Below are 21,946 nucleotides of genomic sequence, written 5' to 3'. Positions count from 1 at the left end.
GTGAGAAAGCTTTGCGCTGTGGACCACTACTATAAGCTCAAGAAACAGAGGGACGAGCAAACATGAACCGAGCGAGGTCGATGGGGTGATCCAGTTCATACCTTAACGTACGAAGAAAGAAGAAATCAGTTAACGATGAATGACATGAATAATGCACATGGAGTATCTACACCCGAACTCGAATGCTCCCTTATGAACAGTAAAAAAATCTGAATATTTTTTTGGCAAACTTTGACAAATAGTTTGTACGCTTGCAAAATTGTAGCACGAAATGACATTCGTGAAAGTCGTGGCAAAAAAAGAACAAAATCGGCGTTTCAAAAATGCTTGTTTGAAAAATATTTTGGAGTGCTGATTCTGTTTTTTTTTGCCACGCCATCCACGAATGTTGTTTTGTGCTAATATTTTGCAAGCGCACAAAACATTTGTCAAAGTTTATCACGAAAGAAGTCAGAATTTTATGAATTTTTTACTATTTTTTTATTTTACTGTTTATGAGGGAGCATTTGATGAGCTCAAAAGCAGAATAGGACTTCCGATGAATAATCTTTTTTTGACGTCAGAAGAAGTCGTGCTAACTAAGTTTGAACCATACAAGAACACTCCTAACCTCCCCGCAAAGAAAATAACGCTCCTGACCAAAACAAAAATTGTTCAAGGCAAATCTGGCAGACCCACCAACAGCCTATCTCGATGCCACACCTTCTTCGCATCACCAGAGCCAAAGAGTTGTTATAGCCGATAACTAAAATTTCAAAAGGGTCGACTTGGAAAGAAGGCGAAGACCGAATGTGGAGAGTCAACACTACGTCAGGGCCGAAAGGGTCTCTTAGAATTGTATTGACGGCACCACCGGCGCCACCAAAAATCAATACAGAGGCATCATGATTGACAACTCTTTCCCACACCGACGAATGTGAACCGGGGGAACCAACCCTCACGCACCCCGTGACGCCAGAACCAATGCCACCACAACAAAAATGGAGCTAGAGGTGCTTATTCCATTACATCGTCACTCCTACCGCCCGAACAAACAAAACGAGGACACCAAAAGCTAACGAACTATATCAACACTTGCAAACGCGATCGTCCCCCCTCCCCCCTCCCCGCTGAAAATGAAACCACCTATGAAAGGTGAGGGGGGGGGGGGGGGGGGGCAATGGAATCAACCGATGAGGACGCACGTTGTGTGGTGGCTAAGGTTACGGGGGGCTCTCGGTAAAACACGAAAGGTATGATCGTTGGTGACATGAATAATCTGGATTTCTAACACTCCATCCGTCACAAATTCAAGATGAGTAAACAAACACAAACTAAAATGTGTGTGTGTATATATATGATTTAACAAAAAAAATAGAACATCTTATATTTATGAACGGAGTGAGTAGTTTTCTTCAGCACAGTGCGAGCTGTTGTATGTCTACCGAAATATGCGGCCCTGCTTAGGTAAGCTGCTACGGTCTATCAAACTGTTGGCACCTCTGAATTAAGTTCCCTGGCCTATTGTTATCGCTGGTAGTACAGGCCTTTCCTGTAGCAAGCCCACTCCGATCGACAGCAGCCTGTGTGCTAATCCAAAATTCTAAACCACTTCCTCTGCAGTAGCTGTAGTGCAATCTACAGTAGTTGCAACTTGCAACAGAAATAGGAAAATTTTGTGGGTTCCGATGGGAGTCCATGATGAGGCCGTGCTGGTGCTACCGCTGGGTTGGGGACCAAGACCAATGGCTGCTTGCTGGTCAAGCGTACTACATCGCCGGTCAGAGGAGCATCCCCGTCCGTCCGCCATGTGCCCCGGGCCCCCGGCGTGCCTACATACATGCATGCCGCCGTACCGTATCCAGCCAGCTCGGAGCCAGCGAGGATCCATCAACGGCGCCAGCCTGCCATGCCATGCCATGTGCGCGCGCCCAGTCCACGGGCATCGCCAGGAAGGACGGGGACGCGCGCCCGGTTCACGCGGTGGCGTAGCGTCGCGTCTAGTCGTCTTCACCGCAGATCCAGGAAGATGCGGCTTCGGGATTTGATCAAGAGAGGATCGATGGGGCGGCTGTAAACGTCGATGACCAGCGAGCGACCGGCCGCACGCACCGCACGGCGCGGCGCCCATGATTGGGCTGGCTGGGCCACCGGCGGTCGTTGGCGTGGAAACGCGCGGTGGTCCACGGCCCGCCGATCGGCGGCCGCGATCGAGGGCTCCTCCTCCCCCCGTGGGCAGCGACCTTCGTTTCGCCCTGCGGCCCTCCCTCCGAGTTATTGCTCTCCGTCCGTCGATCGGCAGGTGGAGGTCTGTTAGGTGGCCGGAGGACAAAATTTTCCGCACGCATTGGTGTCATCGGCGACGCTGTAGCTGTGGCATGTGGGGGAAGGGAAGCCTCTTTGATGAATGAAGCTGGCCATGTTCCGTTTTCTCCGGTATCTTGAGTGCGGCCGGTCTATCCAAAAAAGAAAAGAGTGTGGATCTACTCTCCTTTCCTTCTCGATCTCTCGAGGACAATGCAGCAAAATGCTTTGTCCGTTCCTGGGGAATCAATCATGTACTGGACCTACTGGTACATACCCTTCACTGTACTTGACCCAGCCCGAAACACCACGGATATGTACCTCCAATGAAGAGGCCGCCGCTGGATTTGCCGATCGTTTTGGCCTGTTGGCATCCGGTAACACGCCCAGGAGGAGTACACGAGTAGGCGCAGCGCCAAAAGTTGAACTGTGCTTTTTTAACCGACTAGCAAGATGCCTATGCGTTGCACGGAATATTAAGATGTATTTGTATGAGTAGTTTATATTGTGAGAGAAAAAATGAACGAGGAAAGCCCTTATTTACACATCTGGAGAGGGATGTAGGTATCTTTTTACAAAATTACCATAGTTCTCTTCCTATCCGTCGGATATAAATCGGATGGCCTATATTGCAGGATGGCAAGCACACCATCGTCATCAACTTTGTTTTTTTAAAGAGTAGAGATGATTGTTTGTCTCGGTATTAGAGCCAACCATAGCGTTCTCGGATGCTTCTCACAACAGATTAATGTTCCGTGTCAACCCCATCTGTTTCAATTCATACTTATGATACGGTAGATTTGTGCGCACGACCTTTACCATCCAACACAAACATGATCAGACTGTCAGCAATCAGTTAATTTTAAAGTTCTCAGTCAGTTTTCGTTTAACTGTTGGATTTGCATCAAAATACTGTTGTTTTCCCTTTCTGGTATGGGCCTTGCTTTTGATGAACATGGGTGGTCGTTGGGCTGATTCCGTATGGGCCTTCTGTACATAAGTTATATACGGGCCTTATATGTATACTCTAAGACTAAGCTGTAGTGCAAAGAACAACAATTAACACTTAACAATGGACAGAACAATAAAATTTTGACTTTTCACAGAACAAAAAAAAAATGAAATAAATTCTAGAACAACATTTTATCCATAGTAGACATATTTAGTGTAGTAGTAGTAGTATTACCATGATTAAAAAAGAAACAAAAACAACAATACTATAAGGAAAACTAAATTACAATGATAATTTAGAAGTTACATATAAAGTACACGACACTCTTGCACTTCTACGACAAGCGCAAGAACAAGCAAAAATAAGATGTAACTTTGAGTACTGATATGTGGTATGTGGTCCAGAAGGGACAGAGTGAAGGTTTTATAGAACAGTACAAGATTTACAATGCTGAAACTCTAGCTGGCCATGTACAAGTCCTTCTGCTGAAGACATGCAAAGTTTACATCATTTTCCCTTGCAAATTTCCCCTAACACTTTGCTTATTGGTGATTTTGATCTTGAAGAAACCGAACCAAGTCATGAGCCTGGCTACGAGCCATGACAGAGATAGCAGCTTTTCCTCCAAAAAAAAGGAACAGAAAAATAAAATATTACAGCTTTGAGTTGGCGCGGCTCAGTGTTGCTTCAATGGTTCCATGTGGTTCATCAGTTGGCATGTACACATCATCAGCAAACTATATATAGAAATGATTCAGTTTAAGTGGGTAAACATGGAAACATTAATCCTAGCTACCTATTCCAGGCACGCCATGGTAGAGCCGGCCGACGTGCTGGGCCTCACGCGGGGCTACAAGCTGCAGCCTCACGACGATGAGGCGGTGGAATACTACCTGCTCCGTCGACTCCTTGGCCGGGAGCTCCCGCTGGAGGGCATCATCATGGAGGACGATCCATTGAGCGCGCCGCCATGGGAGCTCTTGAACAGACACGGGCGGGAGGACGATGCTTTCTTCTTTGCCCACGGGCAAACCATAGACGGCAAGGGGAGTCGGAACAAGCGGACCTGCGCGGGCGGCGGGTGCTGGGAAGGGCAGAAGGTCGTCGTGGATGACAAGCAGCTCATCATCCCCGACAGCGGCATGGAGATCCCCTGGAAGAAGTACCACCTCAAGTCCTCAACTTCCACAACGACGGCGAGAAGGGCAGCACGAGGTGGGTGATGCACGAGTACTCGGTCACAGGCCCGCCTGATCTGGCCTCGTCGTCGGTCAGGCTGTATCGCATTCTGTTCAGTGGCCATGGCAAGAAGCGCAAGAGGGAGCCCGATGATTACGGCCGCGACGACGACGGTGGAGAGCGCGCGGCCACCCGGCAAGCGATTTCCGAGGAGCACATGCCGGCGTCGCAGTCGTACTCATCTCTTTTCGCTCAAGATCAGGATCGCTACGGCGGTGCGGCGATTGACGGGAATCAATGGCCACCGTTGACGTCCTCACATTAAAACTACGTGCGCGTGAACGCGACGACAGAAGATCAACATCTGCTAGGTTCTTCCCAAGACTTGGGATGCTCCTGGTTCTTGCCAGGCAGAGACCTCGGAGAAGGGCCGGCCGCGTCGACATTAGATCAAGATTCAAGACGCCCTAGCTGTCATGTTGCGCGAGTTCTCCGGTGGAGATGGTGGTTGACGGTGTTCTGGACTAGGGGGTACTCATCATGTCATCTCCCGATCTATTAGATTGGGCCGAGGCCCCCCATGGCCGTATACTCATGGGCCAGTTCGGACAGCTGCCGCATATAAGGAAGATTCACAAAGACTTGGCGATCAAGACAAGGACTTCTCCCCACCGGCGTATTCGACTAGGACTCTTGTTAACCTAGGCCTCTGGTGCATTATATAAACCAGGGCCAGGCTAGTCGATAGAACATACACAACAACAATCATACCATAGGCTAGCTTCTAGGGTTTAGCCTCTTCGCTCTCGTGGTAGATCTACTCTTGTACTAGCCATATCATCAATATTAATCAAGCAGGACGTAGGGTTTTACCTCCATCGAGAGGGCCCGAACCTGGGTAAAACTTCGTGTCCCTTGCCTCCTGTTACCATCCGGCCTAGACGCACAGTTCGGGACCCCCTACCCGAGATCCGTCGGTTTTGACACCGACATTGGTGCTTTTATTAAGAGTTCCGCTGTGTGATCGACAAAAGGATCGATGACTCGCCTGCAGATCAACTGCGACTTCGGCGTCTTCGTCACCAGTTCGACTGGTCACCTTGGTTCGACCAAGAATTGCGCCCCGTGTTCGGATCACCATGTTCGGACCAGGGCCTTCATCAAACATCAACTCCGATCTCTATCAAGATCCCGGAGGAATCATCTATGGAGCTCGGGGGCTCAACGTCAACATTGCCTTCAAGCGATCGTGCTGTTTTTTTTGGACAGCGAACTCGTATCTGTCGCCACCACCTCCTCGGGTATCGCTTTGACGATCGCTTTGGTGGAATTGTGCGGAATTTAGTCTATAACAACCCTGGAAAATTTTGTCCAGTTCCGACAGAGAAATCTCTGGCAATCCACGATATACCGGAGCCCTGTCAAATTTGGATGGGAATTTGGATGAGTTTAGGGCGTGGTGTCCAGCTTCTAGCTCGGACGTCCTTTGGAAGATCCAACCGTTGATCGGCTACGGAATTCCTATATCTACCACCTCTCAAAATTTCAGCTCGATCCGACCGTCCAAACTCCGGGAACCTTCCGATTAGTGCATCACTTTTCGGATCTGTTTTTTGCGCGAAAACGAATCCGACCCGAGTTCATCTTTTTTATGAATGGGATTTCGGACATCCCTTTTGAAGGAAGTTTTGCATGAGTCTGGCAATATTACTCCACGGCTGCCGACCTGCACTAGACACGTCGTCACTTTAGCCGAGCTCAACTTCTTCGGATCATCATCTCGGCAAGCCGAACAAGAGTCCGACATCGCGAAGGATAAATCATCATCAACATCGCCGCCCCACGGATTACACGGAGCGGGCATACCGGCATCGCCGCACGGTTGCTTCATCAAGCCGGCATCGAACACATCACGACCTGCATCGACAGGGCCGCACTATTGCTTCTTCAAGCTGGTGTCCATCACGCCGACCTACTTCGACTCATCGGCTGACGTCGAGGCTTCGACATCTCGGCTGGACCGGGGGCTTCGCCATCTCTTCATCAACCTACTCCGGACACTTCGGCGTCACTAGCTGACCAGTTCCGTCACGTTAGCTGGGCCGAGGGCTTTGCCTCGACGAGTCAACCTTTACCAGCATTGCCATGCCGTCGTTTTATCGCCCATCAGGCAATGGGTGTGCGGAGCGAGTCCCAATTTTGGGAATCACCTTCTTTCGGATTGCTACAACAAATAAACCAGGTGCTATTAATCCTAATATTTTTTACTTATTTGGGTTTATTTTTCCCAAGGAATTATTACTCTGATTTGTCCATGATATATACACAGGTCTATCAAATGGTGACCGCATTAACGACGGTCGCGTGTTGGTTCGATCAGTTTCCGTACATAGTCCGGCGAATGCCGCATCCGGAGCTCGGACCGACCTGTGAATTCAGGCTTTGCCACGCCTTTACTACATCGCGCCGACACCCTGCATCGACATTGACTTCGGCGCCAGGCCATATTTCTTCTATACCTCACTTTGCATAAATTATTTATTATGCAACATTTTTTTTAATTATCATTATTACTATTATCTCCGGTTTGCACTATTTTTTGTGCACATGAAAATGATCCGGAGACTTCGGCGTCACTCTGCCGGTCTGCATTGACCGTACTATGTCACCACTTCGGCGTGTCGAGCTCTCCGCTCTGCCACCTCGAGACCAGCTTGGGGGATGGAACCTTGCCCCGCATCAAGCTCGGACCTCGTCATCAATACCGAACACATTAACCAGCTAAGTCGCTTTCATGCTCAAAGCTTTAATTTCTAACTTGTGTTCGGTTCGACCAAGCATTATACTTTTTTGAAAAAAGTTGCTTGTAAAAAATTTCCTTGTCCAAACTTTGTTTGTGACGCATAAATTCAAATACTCAATTCATTTGGAGGCTTCCTTCATGAAGCTTTTTCACTTGCATATGATTATACTTGTACGGCTTCGTTCCTTGTCCGTGTATTACGCCACAATATGCACCATATTGACTTAAGCGATTTGTAAGCTGGGTTGCCTCGCTTCTGTGTTTACCCCTACGTTCCCGATTGTTCGGCTAGGGAGTAAAGGGAGCACCTATGCGATTGTCACGATCGGGTCGCCCGAGCCGGACCTCAGACTGGGTGAAGCCAAAAGCTAGCGCTTTTATAGTTTTCAATGATGGTCGGCACACAACGGAACTCATGAGTACAAAAAATCTATTGCACAAGTGTCATAATAACAATGAACACCGAAGAAAGGTATCGGTGGGGGTACTATTTTCTTCGAAGATGCTTCTTACACTTCACGGTAATATAGCATAAGTTCCCTGAGCGCGCTTTGTCTGTTACAGCCTTATAGCCTGATTACCTAGTTATTGGAAACACCGTCGATATTCTCGACCGATGGAGTATATAACACTTTTCGGTCCGTGACCGAAGATGGAGAAGCTGACGGTCGGTTAAGACGCGTTTAAAGTTTGATTGAACATAGATATGATATAAGTACTTCGGTACATGCAATCATTCTTCTACCCAAGTCACTTGGGGGCTCTTAAGTTTATTTGAGCCCTTTTATAATAAGTGTTCTTCTTCTTAGTCATTGCAAAGTTTTATTATTATTATTTATCACTCCTTTTTTCGACACGGATGTGCGGTCACTAGCCGGGGAGCCTAATTTCTCTCTCAAAGCCGCTAGAGTTTAGTTTGCTAAACTGGCCCGATGAGAAGTACTCCGCCCTCGGGATAGGAGGTCGAAGCCGTAGGCTGACCCGCTCGGTGTCTTGAGATAGGATGTATCATGTTAAAGCACGACAGAAGCACTTTTTTTCTAAGGCCAATTTTTGGATTGGCACCGAACACTTGATCTTGTTCGGACGTCAAGTTTTTACTGACGTTTTTTTGGTTTTCCAAGCTTGTGGCACTTTTTAAACTATTTGTGTGTTTTCAGCACAAGTCTCGCAGTGCAACGCCGGACACCTTTAGAGATTCGGCAAAAACATTCTCGGATATTGCTATATATGCATCGGTTTCGAATTGTGTCTTCGGTCAATAGTTAGGTTGCCCGGCTCCTGCGCTTGCCTCCTACGTTCCGCTTTGTTCAGCTATGTGTGCAAAGGGAGAACCACTGCGATTGTGCTTCCAGCTCACATGGTTAAGCACCTCAGTGGAGAAAGCCGAAAACTGACTGTCACAATAAGCGTAAACTGGTCAGCGATCCGATGACGGTATTAAATGACGGGCCATTCATAACAATGGATGAAGTGTTTACGGCTTGACCTCGACTGTCGCCGAACACTATCGGGGGCTATTAACTGGCCTCCCAAACTAAATCCTCGATATTTTGCTCTTACATTCGAGCTGAGGTTTCATGATCATGCTTAGCATGACAACCCAAAGAAAGAAACCGATAGTGGGACTATTTTCTTTGGAAGACATTTCTTATGTTAAACATTAATATAACATATCTCTCTGCATACCTTTGTTCATAAAACCGTATGGCCAGAATGCCTTGTTTGTCGTAAATCTTTGCCCTCATAAAGGCTTTATAAAGTAGGACAAACACTCCTCGGCTACTAGCCGAGGAGATGGAAGCCGATGGTCGGTCAACAAAGTTTTGTACAATGCGGATCCAAGCATTAATGACGTAAAATACTTGGATACATAGAGTCATTACACATAATTTGTGATTTTACTATGGATATCGATCCTTAATTCGGCCACCCGTGCCCGCATTAAGGCTCGGGGGCTACTGGGCTTCGGCCTTATTGTTTACAAATATTAAAGGGGAACATCGATCCCCTGATCTGGTGTTGCCACCCGACCAGTGTCTCGGGGGCTACTGCATTACCTGTTCAATGCAGAAAATTTTAAGTGCAATACAGTTGCCGAGGAGATTTTGATCCTCAGGTTGGTCGGCCGCACCCAACCTGAGTCTCGAGGACTAAGCATGTCGCTTTTTGTGTCCCGGAGTATTCTGCCGAGCTAGGACTTGATCCTCAGGCCGATTTTGCAAATCAACCTGAGTCTCGAGGACTAAGCATGCCGCTTTTTGTGTCCCGGAGTATTCTGCCAAGCTAGGACTTGATCCTCAGGCCGATTTTGCAAATCAACCTGAGTCTCAGCGGCTACTGGGATCAGCGGTCTTACGTCATCCTTCAGGTGCATCTCGGGTTTTAGACCGATACACACCTTGAGGGCTACTGGCCATATATCTCAGCAGAGAATAAATTGCAATAATAAAAAATATTGACAAAAAATCGGCCCACAGTCGGGGTGGTGCACCACCTCGGAAGCAGTCCGGCATAAAGCTCGGGCGCTAGTGGCTGGCTCCATAGAGGGCATTTTCGGCATTAAGCTCGGCTAAACTCCTTCAACTTTTTTGAACCAAGGTGATATGACACCTCGGATATAGTCCGGCGTTGGAGCTGGGAAACTGTCCGGCGTTGGAGCTTGGACATAGTCCGGCGTTGGAGCTCGGATACATTCCGGCGTTGGAGCTCGGAAGCGGTCCAGCATTGGTGCTCGGCCGCAAAAGATACCTCGAATGCAGTCCGGCGTTAGAGCTCGGACGCAAGAGGACACTGCCTCCCGGGAACAACTTCAAACCCGAGGTGTGGCATAAAAATAACAAGGCATTGATAAAGGCCGGAAACTTAAAGGGGCTCCTCGGATACCCGACGTGTAAACTCGCCGAATGCATTTCGGCGATCCTCAAGATCGAAGATAAAGAAGATTTGTTGAACCAGTTTTCAAAACCGACGACCGAAGATGAAGAACAGTTCGGAAGAATCGAGGAGCGTCCCTAACTTGAAGACCGGTTCAGGGGGTTACTGACGGTGTCCTGGACTAGGGGGTACTCACCACGTCGTTTTCCGATCTATTAGATTGGGTCGAGGCCCCCCATGACAGTATACTCATGGGCCAGTTCGGACAGCTGCCGCATACAAGGAAGATTCCACAAAGACTTGGCGATCAAGACAAGGACTTCTCCCCACCGGCGTATTCAGCTAGGACTCTTGTTAACCTAGGCCTCTGGTGCATTATATAAACCAGGGTCAGGCTAGTCGATAGAACATACACAACAACAATCATACCATAGGTTAGCTTATAGGGTTTAGCCTCTTCGATCTCGTGGTAGATCTACTCTTATACTAGCCATATCATCAATATTAATCAAGCAGGACGTAGGGTTTTACCTCCATCGAGAGGGCCCGAACCTGGGTAAAACTTCGTGTCCCTTGCCTCCTGTTACCATCCGGTCTAGACGCACAGTTCGGGACCCCCTACCCGAGATCCGCCGGTTTTGACACCGACAGTGGTGTTGCGCCGGTGGCTGGAACGCGACCGTCCTCCGTCGCAATGGACGACGAGTCCTTAGATATCAAGCTGCCAGAGAACATCAACTTCGACGAGTTCTTTGCCTTTGACGAGGTGTGCGGTTTGGAGGGCCACATCGACGGTCAGTTCGGCGGCGCCGGCATGCATAAGCAATTGTCCGGGATGCAGCCCAGGTCGAATCCTTACTACATGAGTTGCTAAATGACTAAAGTTAGCACACATGCGCAATTGTCCAGGACACACGCGGTAGCATGATTTGCTGATCGGCACCGTGTGCATATGTCACTTTGTAGTGTATCCAGATTAGATGACCCTTGTTTGTAATGCTATGCAGAAGGCCGGATCTGATGTGACAGCTTGTAATAATTGATGAATTTGATTATAGATTTTTTCAACCAGTATCTGGTTTGAACTTAATTACTGATGACAAGTTGAAATTAATCTCTTCAACCAAGCAAAATTTTCGGTTACATACTTCCATCGATATTCTATCTTTTAGTTTAGGGATTGGCCAGGGGTAAGTTGACAGAATATTTGATTTGGGTCAGTCGCTCTATTTTCAGCTGTCAGATTCAAAATGAACGGCTAGATTGATTTCTTCAACATCCAGCCTGATCTACTGTTCATCTTCTTCCCTGTAACCGTCGTCCTCCGCCACCCGCGGTAGGCGGCGCTCTCACGCCAGCCCGGCCGTCGCCCACCGTCGTGCTTCTGCCGTCCCCGGCCATCCCTCTAGCCCCCCCCCCACCCACCACCACTACCGCCCCCACCCGAAACCCTAAGATAGATACTAGGGTAGCCTGCCCGGCGACCTTCTTCTTCCCCTCCGGCAAGTTTCTTCGTCCCCGCGCTTGTTTCTTCCTTCAACCAAAATCGATTGACCAGAAATTTGAAAGCCAGGCGATTGACATGTGACTATTGTGTTTAGTTTATCTTGCGATTGTGCATCTGTGTCAGGTACCAGAAAGATCAAGTATTGATTTGCACCGTGCATGTTCACGAGCAAGTATTGCTCACACCTTACAATCTAGTTAAGCTCTCGGATGGATTACTCAACTAGCTTGAAAAAAAAATATGAATATGCATGTCTAACATCCAACTTGTGAATATTATGTAATCAAAATATTAATGTTTGGCATCCATCAAACCCTAGCTGCTAATTGAATAATAAACCTAGTCTCCTTTTACCCACTCGGGCACGCTTACCTGCTGCCTCCCATGTCCTCTCCAGCATGGCCATGTAGGCGAAGACTCATTTCTCGGTGTAAATTGTGGAAAACCACCACATTGATGCCAAATTTTGTAGAAAATACTGGTTTACGAATTTATGACAAAAATCATAGATTCTAAGCCTAATCTTTTGTAAAATAAACACTGGTCGGATTTTCTTTATTTAGAAGTCAGTCCCTGTAATTTTACAAGGACACCCTTCGATCAAACAACAAAAAGCAATCAACTCCTTCATGGATTGGCTGGCAAAGCAGCCGCGTAGAGCAGCAGAACAACAAACATCACAACATCACGCCGACCAAGGGTGATGGGTCCCATCGCCGGGAACGGGAGCAGAGGGCATGGCCGCAGCACAAGGGCATCCTTAAGCTGCAGGCGAGCCTGCTGCCACGGACGCCGAGGAAGGGCGCCTAGGCTGGTCCCAAGGCGCGACACTGCAGCTCTGCAGCAGTGGACGCGAAGCCCCTACCAAACTTGGCGACGAGGAGGGCGTTGGCGGCCTGCAACTCCAACAGGGTGAGGAGGGCGCAGGCGGCCTGCATCTTCGATGGGTCGCCACACCGGGCGGCCGCATAGACAAGCCCCATTGCCGCAGTGCTGCAGTGCCGCGCCTCAAGACCAGCACTATGTTAATCTATATCAATACCAATTTATGAACATACCAGATGCAACTAATCTTGACCATCAAACCAGCTCAATCTAATTACCCAGACTGCCCGACGAGTGCTCGACATGTCTAGCGTGCAACTAATATCATATCAAATATCAATATCAACACTAATCACATAATTAACACGCATAATATTCTACATCATATTTACATGCAATTAATATACTGCCTAATATCAACGTGCATTGCACCTACACATTTATTAGTTTGAAGAAACACAGTAAAACCGCTTGTAGTGTGAAAACCGACAACATGATGCGGGACGGGACGAAGCAGAACTGGGCCGGCAAAGACAAGAACTAGTATGTGGTTTGTATGAGAACACTACCATTAGTATTCTTTGCTAGGAGCGAAGAATGGAAATTCAATGATACTAATGCTTAGAATATGACGGCAAATATTATTACGTACAAGAATCAATTGTGTGTAATATTGTATTACACTCCTTCCTATACATATTAATTGTTGCTGATTTATTTCGCTGATTTACTTTAAAAAGGTCTTGATGCCTCGGTGAACTTTGTACTAAATCAGCGACAATTAATATGGATAAGATGATGTAGTTTATTTTGCTTCTTTGTTTTTTCAGCACGTTGTTTTGTGTGCAACCGGAAAGAAAAAGATAGCGCGCGCACACACACATCCAAACACTTTGAATAGCCAGAGGATGTACATTCATTGGTCAACATATCTATCAGATTTCGAGGATCACCGGATATTGATAGATCACAAAACCAAGTGAGTGACATCAATGTGGCCATCTCCACCAGCTGTTTGATCTGCATTTCTGGCCTACAAAGGCCAGCAGCCGAAGTCGATGACACAGATCGACAGCAGAGCAGCAACACATGGACATCGCTGCTGACTGCGAGCACCGCATGGAGCCGGTGCTGGTGACCCCGAGCCAGCCGACGCCGGCGCACACCCTCTGCCTCTCCAGCCTTGACGACCAGTGCCTCCTCCGCTTCTCCGTCGAGTACCTCTTCGTGTTCGCCGGTCACGTCGACGTCGACGCCCTCAGGACGGCGCTGTCCAGGGTCCTCGTCGACTACTACCCGCTCGCCGGCAGGCTCGGGCCCGGGGACGACGGCAAGCATGTCGTCGATTGCAACGCGGAGGGGGCGCTTTTCGGGGAGGGGTTCCTGCCGGGGCTCACTGCCGACGAGTTCCTCCAGGGGTCCGCCATTGCTAAGCCTCACGAATCTTGGAGGAAGCTGCTCCGCGGAGCCGAGCCGCAGAGCTTCCTTGGTGTGCCCCCTCTTGTCGTCCAAGTGACTCGCCTCGGCTGCGGCGGCACCGTCCTTTGCGCGGCCATCAGCCACTGCCTCTGCGACGGCATCGGCGCCGCGCAGTTCCTCCATGCGTGGGCGCGCGCCGCCAGGTTCGAAGCCGCCGATCACCACGTCGCGCCCTTCCATGACCGCTGGGTCCTGAGGCCACGCTGCCCTCCGTGCATCGCGTTCGAGCATCAGGAATACGCCATGAACTCCTTCCCCAGTGGCGATGAACGGGCGGCAACGTCCAGCCTCTTCACCGAACCGCTGGCGCCGGTGTCTCTGACCTTCACGGGGGCACACGTCCAGCGCCTCAAGGACCAGTGCGCGCCGTGGCTCGAGGAATGCACGTCCTTCGAGGCGCTCGCAGCTCACGTCTGGCGCGCCTGGGTGCGGTCCCTCGGTCCTCCGAGCGACCTCCGCGTGAAACTCCTCTTCACCGTCGACATCCGCCGTCGGGTGAAGCCGGGCCTCCCCGAAGGGTACTACGGCAACGGCTTCGTGCTTGCATGCGCCGAGTCGACGGCTGGGCAGTTGGCGGCGCCGTCCGGCGAGCACCACGCGGCGAGGCTGGTGCGGGCGGCCAAGGAGATGATTGATGATGACTACGTGCGCTCCACGGTTGACCTCCTCGAGCTGCGACGGGACGCCATGCCAGACCTCTCGGCGAGCCTGGTGATCTCGGCGTGGACGCGGATGGGCTGGAGGACCTGGACATCGGGGCCGGGCGGCCGTTGCACGTGGGCCCACTGACCAGCGAGACGTACTGCTTGTTCCTCCCGGTGGTGGACGATCCCCGTGGCGTGACTGCGCTGGTGTCGGTCCCGGAGGCGGCCGCCGAGAGGTTGGAGGACCGGTGCCTTCATGGGTTGGATGACGTGGAAAACGAAGAGCAGTAATGGTTGGTTGAAGCTAGAGTTCAAGGAAATGGGGCTTGCTTCGGTAGACACCACCCCCCCCCCCCCCCCCCCCACCCCCAACAAAATGTAGAAGGGCAGATTAGTCATACGAAAAAAAGGTATGCCCACCTCGTATTATACAGATGTAACTGGCGTACATAGACCGTGCGCATGCAAAAAAAAAAAACTGCCCGCACGATCTACCCGCCCACCCCACCTACTCGCCCGTCCATCCCGTCTACTCGGCCGCCCCATACGATCGCCGCCCTTCGACCCCGTCCGACGCCGCCGTCCGAGCCCGTCCGACGCCGCCGTGGCCGTCCCAACGGCGTGCGTCCAAGCACCCCGTCTACTCGCCCGCCCACCTCGTGTACTCACCCGCCACATCCGATCGCCGGCGCCGCGGATCGCCGCCCTCCGACCCCGTCCGACGCCGCCGTCCGACCCCGTCAGACACCGCCGTCGCCGTCCCAACGGCGTGCGTCGCCGCATCTCACCGTCATCATCCACCCCCCGGACGTGAAGGGCCCGACGTGCCACACCGCCTCCGCACCACTCTCCCCACCCCCCGTCGCGGATCCTGCCAAACATCCGGCCGGTGGCTCGTCGTGCACGTCGCCGGCTGCTAGATTCAAGGCGGAGACAGCTGCCGTCGTCGAACGCCGGCGACGCCTACACCGCGGGGCAAGGTTTGTCATCTAAACCTAGCGGGCATGATGGATATAAGTTAGGGCTAGTTAAGTGATGAATCTAGAATGTAAATGGAGGCCGGACTTAATTTAAGGAACGCTTATTTATGTCATGACGACATCACACAATATGCACACATCGATGGGCAACCTCAACTATTTGTTTCACACAAGACAAAAAAGTGTTGTTTGAACCATTGCATTAAGAAAAAATTCATGGTAGCTGCTGGGTTCATGGATTACACGTCTTTCTATTTTTTTGCAAACCAACATGAGTTTTTGTCCTTGTTGTAATCAACACTTCAAATGGTTTGCAGTTCTGTGAGTTTGGCGTGTTGACATGGACGAAGAATCCGCATTCGGGAGGGACGAGAATGGTACTGATAAGGTGACTAAGACCGATAACGATAATTTGAACGAAGATGATGACAGCAGCGACAACGATTCCGTCTCATCATATGATATCTTACCTCCGGAGGATTTTGATAATAATGAACATGGCACAAATAGCGACAACGTAAGTGGCGTATATTTTGTTTTTATTTTTGAATTTGCAAAGTATGGCATGGCTAACTATATATCTTTGTGTACAAATTTACAGGAAGATGTGGATGTTGACAATGTGCAACATAGTTGGCAGGAATCATTTGCAGATAACTTGAGCCAGGTTAGTTGTTAGATGTTGTACGTCGATCAATAGTATGATTTAAATGATAGTAATTGACATATATATTTTCAAATGAATGTTGTAGGAGGAGTCAGATGGTCTTGTACTTGATCACGATGAGGGAGAGATTGATATTGAGGAGGCTCAAAGGGAGCAGAAGATGCTTGAGACACATTGGAAGGTTATGGCTATGACCTTTCGGTCGCAAGGGGATGCATACATATTCTACAACAATCACGCCAGAGAGCACGGGTTTAGTATCAGGAAACAGAAGGTGAAACGAGGTGCTTCGGGAATGATACGGTACCGGCGGTTTCTTTGCTCCAGGGCAGGGAGAAGGCAGAGCAAGTTCATAACCATGGAGGGCCGCAAGCGCAGGCTTAGACCGGAGACTCGTTGCGACTGCGGTGCACATATGGTGGTGAAGCTGGACAGAGAACGTGGCGTTTGGTTCGTCGCATCATTCGTGGATGATCACAACCACGCGATGGCTCGGCCCGACGAGGTTTGTTTTTTGTGGTTACACAGACGGATTGGAGATGGCCAGAGGGCGGAGATATTGGCGATGGAAGCGGCCGGGATAAGAAAGCATATTATAATGGACAACTTCATCAGCAGATACGGTTCGTACGATAAGTGCGGGCTTATCAGGAGGGACATTTACAATCTTTGTTGCAGAGAAAAAATGAAGCTCATTGTAAAGGGAGATGCAGAGACGGCAGTTGGCATTATGAGGAGCAGGAAGGAGAAGGACCCTGAGTTTTTTTTTTGAGTATGTGCGTGACAAGGAAGGGCGATTGAAGAGTATGTTCTGGTGCGATGCACAGTCGCGGAGGGACTATCAGGACTACGGAGATGTGGTCGTGTTTGATAGCACGTATAAGATGAACAGATACGGTATGCCGTTCGTCCCCTTTGTCGGAGTTAACAACCACCGTTGCACCACAGTGTTTGGTTGTGCCATCATTGCTGACGAGATGGAAGGGACATACGTGTGGCTGCTGCAGACATTTATGAAGGCAAACTGTCAGGTGAAGCCAAAGTCAATAATCACAGACGGTGACGCTGCAATGATCCGGGCTATTCGGACTGTCCTTTCAGATGTTTTCCATCGTCTTTGCTCCTGGCATATCGAGAAAAATATGCAAAGGCACCTGCATTACAAGTCACTGGATGAGTTCAGATCGCTCCTGTACTATGCCACCTCTCAAGTGAACTTTGAGCAGAGATGGAAAGCTTTCTATGATAAGTGGAAGACGGATAGAACCAAAGAGTGGCTTGACAGGATGTATAAGAAGAGGAGACTTTGGGCAGCTTCATATCTTTCCGATGGTTTTTTCCTTGGTATGCGAAGTAACCAGAGGAGTGAAAGCCTCAACTCCTGCCTTCACCTTCACCTGGACTACGGTATGACAATTGTTGATTTGGTGGTGCATTATGAGAACTGTATAGTTCGCCTGCGTGAGAACGAGGCGTACGATGACTGCGAGGCATTCCAGAAGGAACCACCGTCGGTTACTGAATATAAGGCCCTTGAGGAGCATGCCGCCAAAGTATTCACACTTGCTAATTTCTACATCCTGCAAGATGATTTGCATAAGATGGGTCAGCTGGAGATATTTGAGACGCTCGTGGGAATTGGGCGTCAAACATTCATGGTGACATGGAAGGATAACCATAAGTTCAGGTACAATGTTGTTTATGAACCAGGTAACTCAGAACAAACTATTACATGCAGTTGTCTTAGGATGGTTCGGAAAGGGCTGCCATGCAAACACATTTTGTTTGTTCTCCATCATCTGAACTTAACTGAAATACCAAAGTGTTGTGTCATGCATCGGTTGTCCAAATATGCGAGAGATGGGTTGCCTGTGCAGCGGAAGAGTGATATGTTTGGATGGGGTTGGTCAGGGCCATTGGAGAGAGAACGGTATAGTGCAATAACCATTAAAACCGCAGAAGCTGCTCATGTTGCAGCAAATGATCCCTTCTTGTACGACGAGTTGATGAAGTGTCTGGACAATATAATAGCGCAGAAAAAGATTTCAGAGGAGGAACTTATAGGAAGTAGAAGGTATGCTATGCTGAAGAAGGAGGCAAGTCAGGCGCAACAAGTTGAGCCTGGTATTGGTGATCCTCAGAAAGTTTCGACGAAGGGTGCACCTAAGAAGGGGCGATCGAAGGGGGGCCCCGACGTTACAAAGAATGGTAGGCCAAAAGATTTTACAGAGAAGAAAAGTGGTCCTTTGTGCAGTCTGTGTGGTCTCCCAGGTCATAACAAGGCTACATGCAGTAAGAACGAGAAGTGAGTTGCAACCTTTTTATTTTTGTTATGTTGCTACTTTGATTTTACCAACTATATTTGCTCATCCATTTCTTTATGTTTTGTTCAGGAACTGGGCGTAGAGACGCAGCTTGGTTTGTAGGAAGAATAAAAGTGATCGCACGAGTCATGTCTGAATAACGCTATTTTTATTCGCACATGTGTGCCAGAAAACTTGATTTGTACTGTTACGTGATGATTTGTACTGTTATGTCTGAATAACCTATGCTATTTTTATTCGCACATGTGTGCCAGAAAACTTGATTTGTACTGTTACGTGATGATTTGTACTGTTTCTATATGAAGTTTCGAAATTCTGTTTATTTGTACTGTTTCGAAATTCTGTTTATACTGTTTGGAAATTCTGTTTATTTGTACTGCCAGAAAAAAAATATGCCCAACCACCGCAGCCGGGCCCGTAGTGGGGAACAAATCATACACCCAAATCAAGCCCGAAAGGGGCGACTCGGGCGGCTGATAGAGCCCACTAATGGGCCCGGCAACGGGGTCCAACGGGGCTGCGGGCAGTGTGATATGAGAGGAGTTCGAAAGAGGGGGCGGAGGCAGCTATTTAAGTCGCTCCTCGCGCCCCTCCGCTTCCGAGGTGGGACTAAACTGGCATGAGTTCGGCAGCGCGCGGGGAAGGGGAGTGGGCGTGGGCCGTGGGAGGGGGCGAGTGGCGCCCTGCCTCTATGGGCCGAACTGGGCCGGCCGGTGACAGCGCCGAAAACGGCCTCATGAGCCCTGCGGCGGCCGCGTGCACTGAGGGAGGGGAGTGGGCGTGGGCCGGGGGAGGGGCCGAGTGGCGGCGTGCCTTCATTAGGCTGAACTGGGCCGGCCCGAGACAATAGGCCTCCTGAGCCTTGCGGCGACCACGTGCAGTGTGGGGCGCGATGGGGACGCCATTTTTAGTCCCACCTCGGAAGCCAGGGGGCGCGAGGAGCGGCTTAAATAGCTGCCTCCGCCCCCTCCACCGAGCTCCTCTCTTATACATGCCCGCAGCCCTGTTGGACCCCGTTGCCGGGCCCATTAGTGGGCTCTATCAGCCGCCCGAGTCTCCCCCTTTGGGCTTGATTTGGGTATGATCTGTTCCCCACTATGGGCCCGGCTGCGGTGGTTGGGCATTTTTTTTCTGAATATTTTTAAAAAATATTATTTTACTTTTACGAAAGTGCAGAACAAATATACTCATTTAAAAAAATATCATCACCCACAATGATGCAAATAAGAGTGTCACCGACAATGATGCAAATAAAAGTGACATTGAAAAATAGATATTGTAGCAAATACCGACCACGGCACATTTATTTAGTTGCGGAACATGCTAAACCATGCCACATTACAATATAGAGATGATGTCTTAATATGAAAATTGTATCAAGTACCGACAACGGCACGTTTATTTAGTGGAGATAATAGCCAACACCCCATCCTCCGACTCATTTCTTCTCCATGATCTTGAGGATCTTCTCTTTCACTACTTCCTTCATGTTGCATTCTGAAAAAAGTATTTCAGCTAGAATGCGTCCCCTTGAAGCATTAACCTCATCTTGATCGAACTCAAATGTCCAATCATCTCCGTCCCAGCTTTGAACGCATTTCACCACGAAAAGACCACAAGAGACTCTGCAAGAAACCACAAGTCAATTATTGATGGATCATGCAAGTACATACTAATTCAACATTTGCAACATACCCGTCTGTTTGTAATGGCATATCGTACTCCCTTATTGGCCAGGAAGATACGTCAGGATGTTTCGTTCCAATAAGAGCATTCACCTCGTTTGTATCATTAGCTATTTCTGCCCTCTGAAATAAAAATGAAAAATCAATATGAAGTACGTTTCGAATAACTATATATTGTTTTATGTATCGTTTTAAGCTTACCAGCTTAGCAATATTTGCAAGAACTCTTTTGTTGCATTTACCAGTAGAGTTTAAAACTTGAAACTCTTTTTTCTTGTTGTGCATAAGAACTGTTATCCAATGACTTTCGTCCACATGAAAAGGAAAGTATGCCTACAACAAAGTTTATTCATGTTGATGTACACACAGATGTACTACGAATGATCATACTAAACTGAAGTACCTTATCTTTGATGAAATACTCTTCAGTAACTCTAGACACCATTTTAGTTTGGTTTGTGAAATGATCCATAAAATGCCTCTTAGAATTGTTAACCTTCCCATCACCATGAAGAATAAGCTAGTGGTACACCCAAGATGATAATATGTGACGGTCAGCACGAGGATTATGGGTCTGCATATGGTTGCAATAACTATTGATGACCTACAAAATAACATAACAGCAATACGCCTATTAGATAATTTATGTAAATGACATGTACAACTTAATAACTTAGTGCTAATACTTACACCGCCATTGATAGAGGCTAAGGTGTCCCGATGTTTCGATGAGATGGTGGCTATCGTTTTCTGTGGGAGTCGACCTTGACGATCCGACTACGAACGTGCGAGACGTCGTGCCTTAGCAATCGCTAAACCAACTTCCGAGGGTTATTGACCACGCCGGAGCACGATCAACCTGACCACGAGGGTCTGTTTCCTGCGAGCAAACGAAGAACAAGCAAGAAACTGAGATTGCAATCGGGATATTGCGAATATAAGATGAAAGCTTTATTGATCAAGTTGGGGTTCTGTGACGTCTTGGTCTGGTCGTTGGACACAAACGAAGTACGCGAAGTTGCAGCTATGGCGAACTTTTAATCTAAACAAAACCCAAAGTCTAAACGACTCCCTAAGGGCTGTATATATGGAGGAAGAGGGGGGAATTTCGTGGCCCTTGAGGGTGGGGTCCGAAACCAACCCTAACTCTTGTTTCCCCACACATACGGACTCTAAAAATAGCCTATACTTAAGTATTTCGAAATTACATGGGCCTGGCCCATTAATAAGGTGACGCGGCACCTAAAATAGCCTATGGACGAATATTATGAAGTGGCATCTTGTATATTTCGTCCAAGACTTCATGCACTCCTTATGGCAGCTTCAAAGTCCTGAAATCATCACTTGTAACTCCGTTCTTGATCCCCTTGCGCATGCCATCAACTCCATGCGTGTTCTTGCTCCAATGTTCATCCTTCTCCAAGCTAGGCCCTTCATTTGTAAGCAAAACAAGTGTATCCAATTTAGGCAGCATCATAATCTCATGAACATTAGAATCATTACCAAGAAACGAAAGTACCTGGTAATTTAATTGGCGTGCGCGAGCTCTAGTAATTGGTCCAGTATATGTAACAGTAGGGGCTGTGGGTGTAACAATGGTATTGATGTCCTCATCAGCCATGCAACCACTTTTTTGAAATGATGGCTTCAAGCATATCAGGTGTACATGTTTCCCCACCAATTCCCGTCATGTGCACAACAGTTTTTCTGCAAAGCTTCTCCGACTCTGCCAGTGTCCGGA

The 21,946-nt window shown here is 48.6% G+C and overlaps 2 protein-coding genes and 2 pseudogenes across 2 annotated transcripts; all 4 read left to right on the top strand.

Annotated features, from left to right (window-relative positions):
• Positions 1 to 4,047: 4,047 nt before the first annotated feature.
• On the top strand, positions 4,048 to 5,230 carry LOC147980763 (NAC domain-containing protein JA2L-like; annotated as a pseudogene).
• Positions 5,231 to 13,418: 8,188 nt separating this feature from the next.
• Positions 13,419 to 14,896, top strand: LOC125548878 (alcohol acyltransferase 9-like; annotated as a pseudogene).
• A 973-nt stretch (positions 14,897 to 15,869) lies between these two features.
• Positions 15,870 to 16,968, top strand: LOC147980762 (protein FAR1-RELATED SEQUENCE 11-like). Its single transcript, XM_087515748.1, has 3 exons — positions 15,870 to 16,046; positions 16,131 to 16,196; positions 16,282 to 16,968. The coding sequence occupies exons 1-3, from the start codon at positions 15,870 to 15,872 to the stop codon at positions 16,966 to 16,968; spliced, it is 930 nt and encodes a 309-aa protein (XP_087371874.1).
• A 34-nt stretch (positions 16,969 to 17,002) lies between these two features.
• Positions 17,003 to 18,505, top strand: LOC147980761 (protein FAR1-RELATED SEQUENCE 5-like). Its single transcript, XM_087515747.1, has one exon. It carries the CDS (start codon positions 17,003 to 17,005, stop codon positions 18,503 to 18,505), a length of 1,503 nt encoding a protein of 500 aa, XP_087371873.1.
• Positions 18,506 to 21,946: the final 3,441 nt, after the last annotated feature.

Source organism: Triticum urartu, chromosome 3A (genome assembly GCF_056163025.1).
Source record: "Triticum urartu cultivar PI428250 chromosome 3A, HENAU_Tu73, whole genome shotgun sequence".
Lineage (NCBI taxonomy): Eukaryota > Viridiplantae > Streptophyta > Magnoliopsida > Poales > Poaceae > Triticum > Triticum urartu.
Note: the sequence above shows the minus strand (reverse complement) of the source record. Positions and strands in the feature narration are given on the sequence as shown.

Bases quoted from the DNA above. Each gene is read 5' to 3' on its own strand.
- LOC147980762 (XM_087515748.1), top strand. From the start codon at position 15,870: ATGGACGAAGAATCCGCATTCGGGAGGGACGAGAATGGTACTGATAAG. The intron at 16,047-16,130 runs GTAAGTGGCGTA...ACAAATTTACAG, and splicing joins ATGGCACAAATAGCGACAAC to GAAGATGTGGATGTTGACAA. The intron at 16,197-16,281 runs GTTAGTTGTTAG...TGAATGTTGTAG, and splicing joins TTGCAGATAACTTGAGCCAG to GAGGAGTCAGATGGTCTTGT.
- LOC147980761 (XM_087515747.1), top strand. From the start codon at position 17,003: ATGTTCTGGTGCGATGCACAGTCGCGGAGGGACTATCAGGACTACGGA.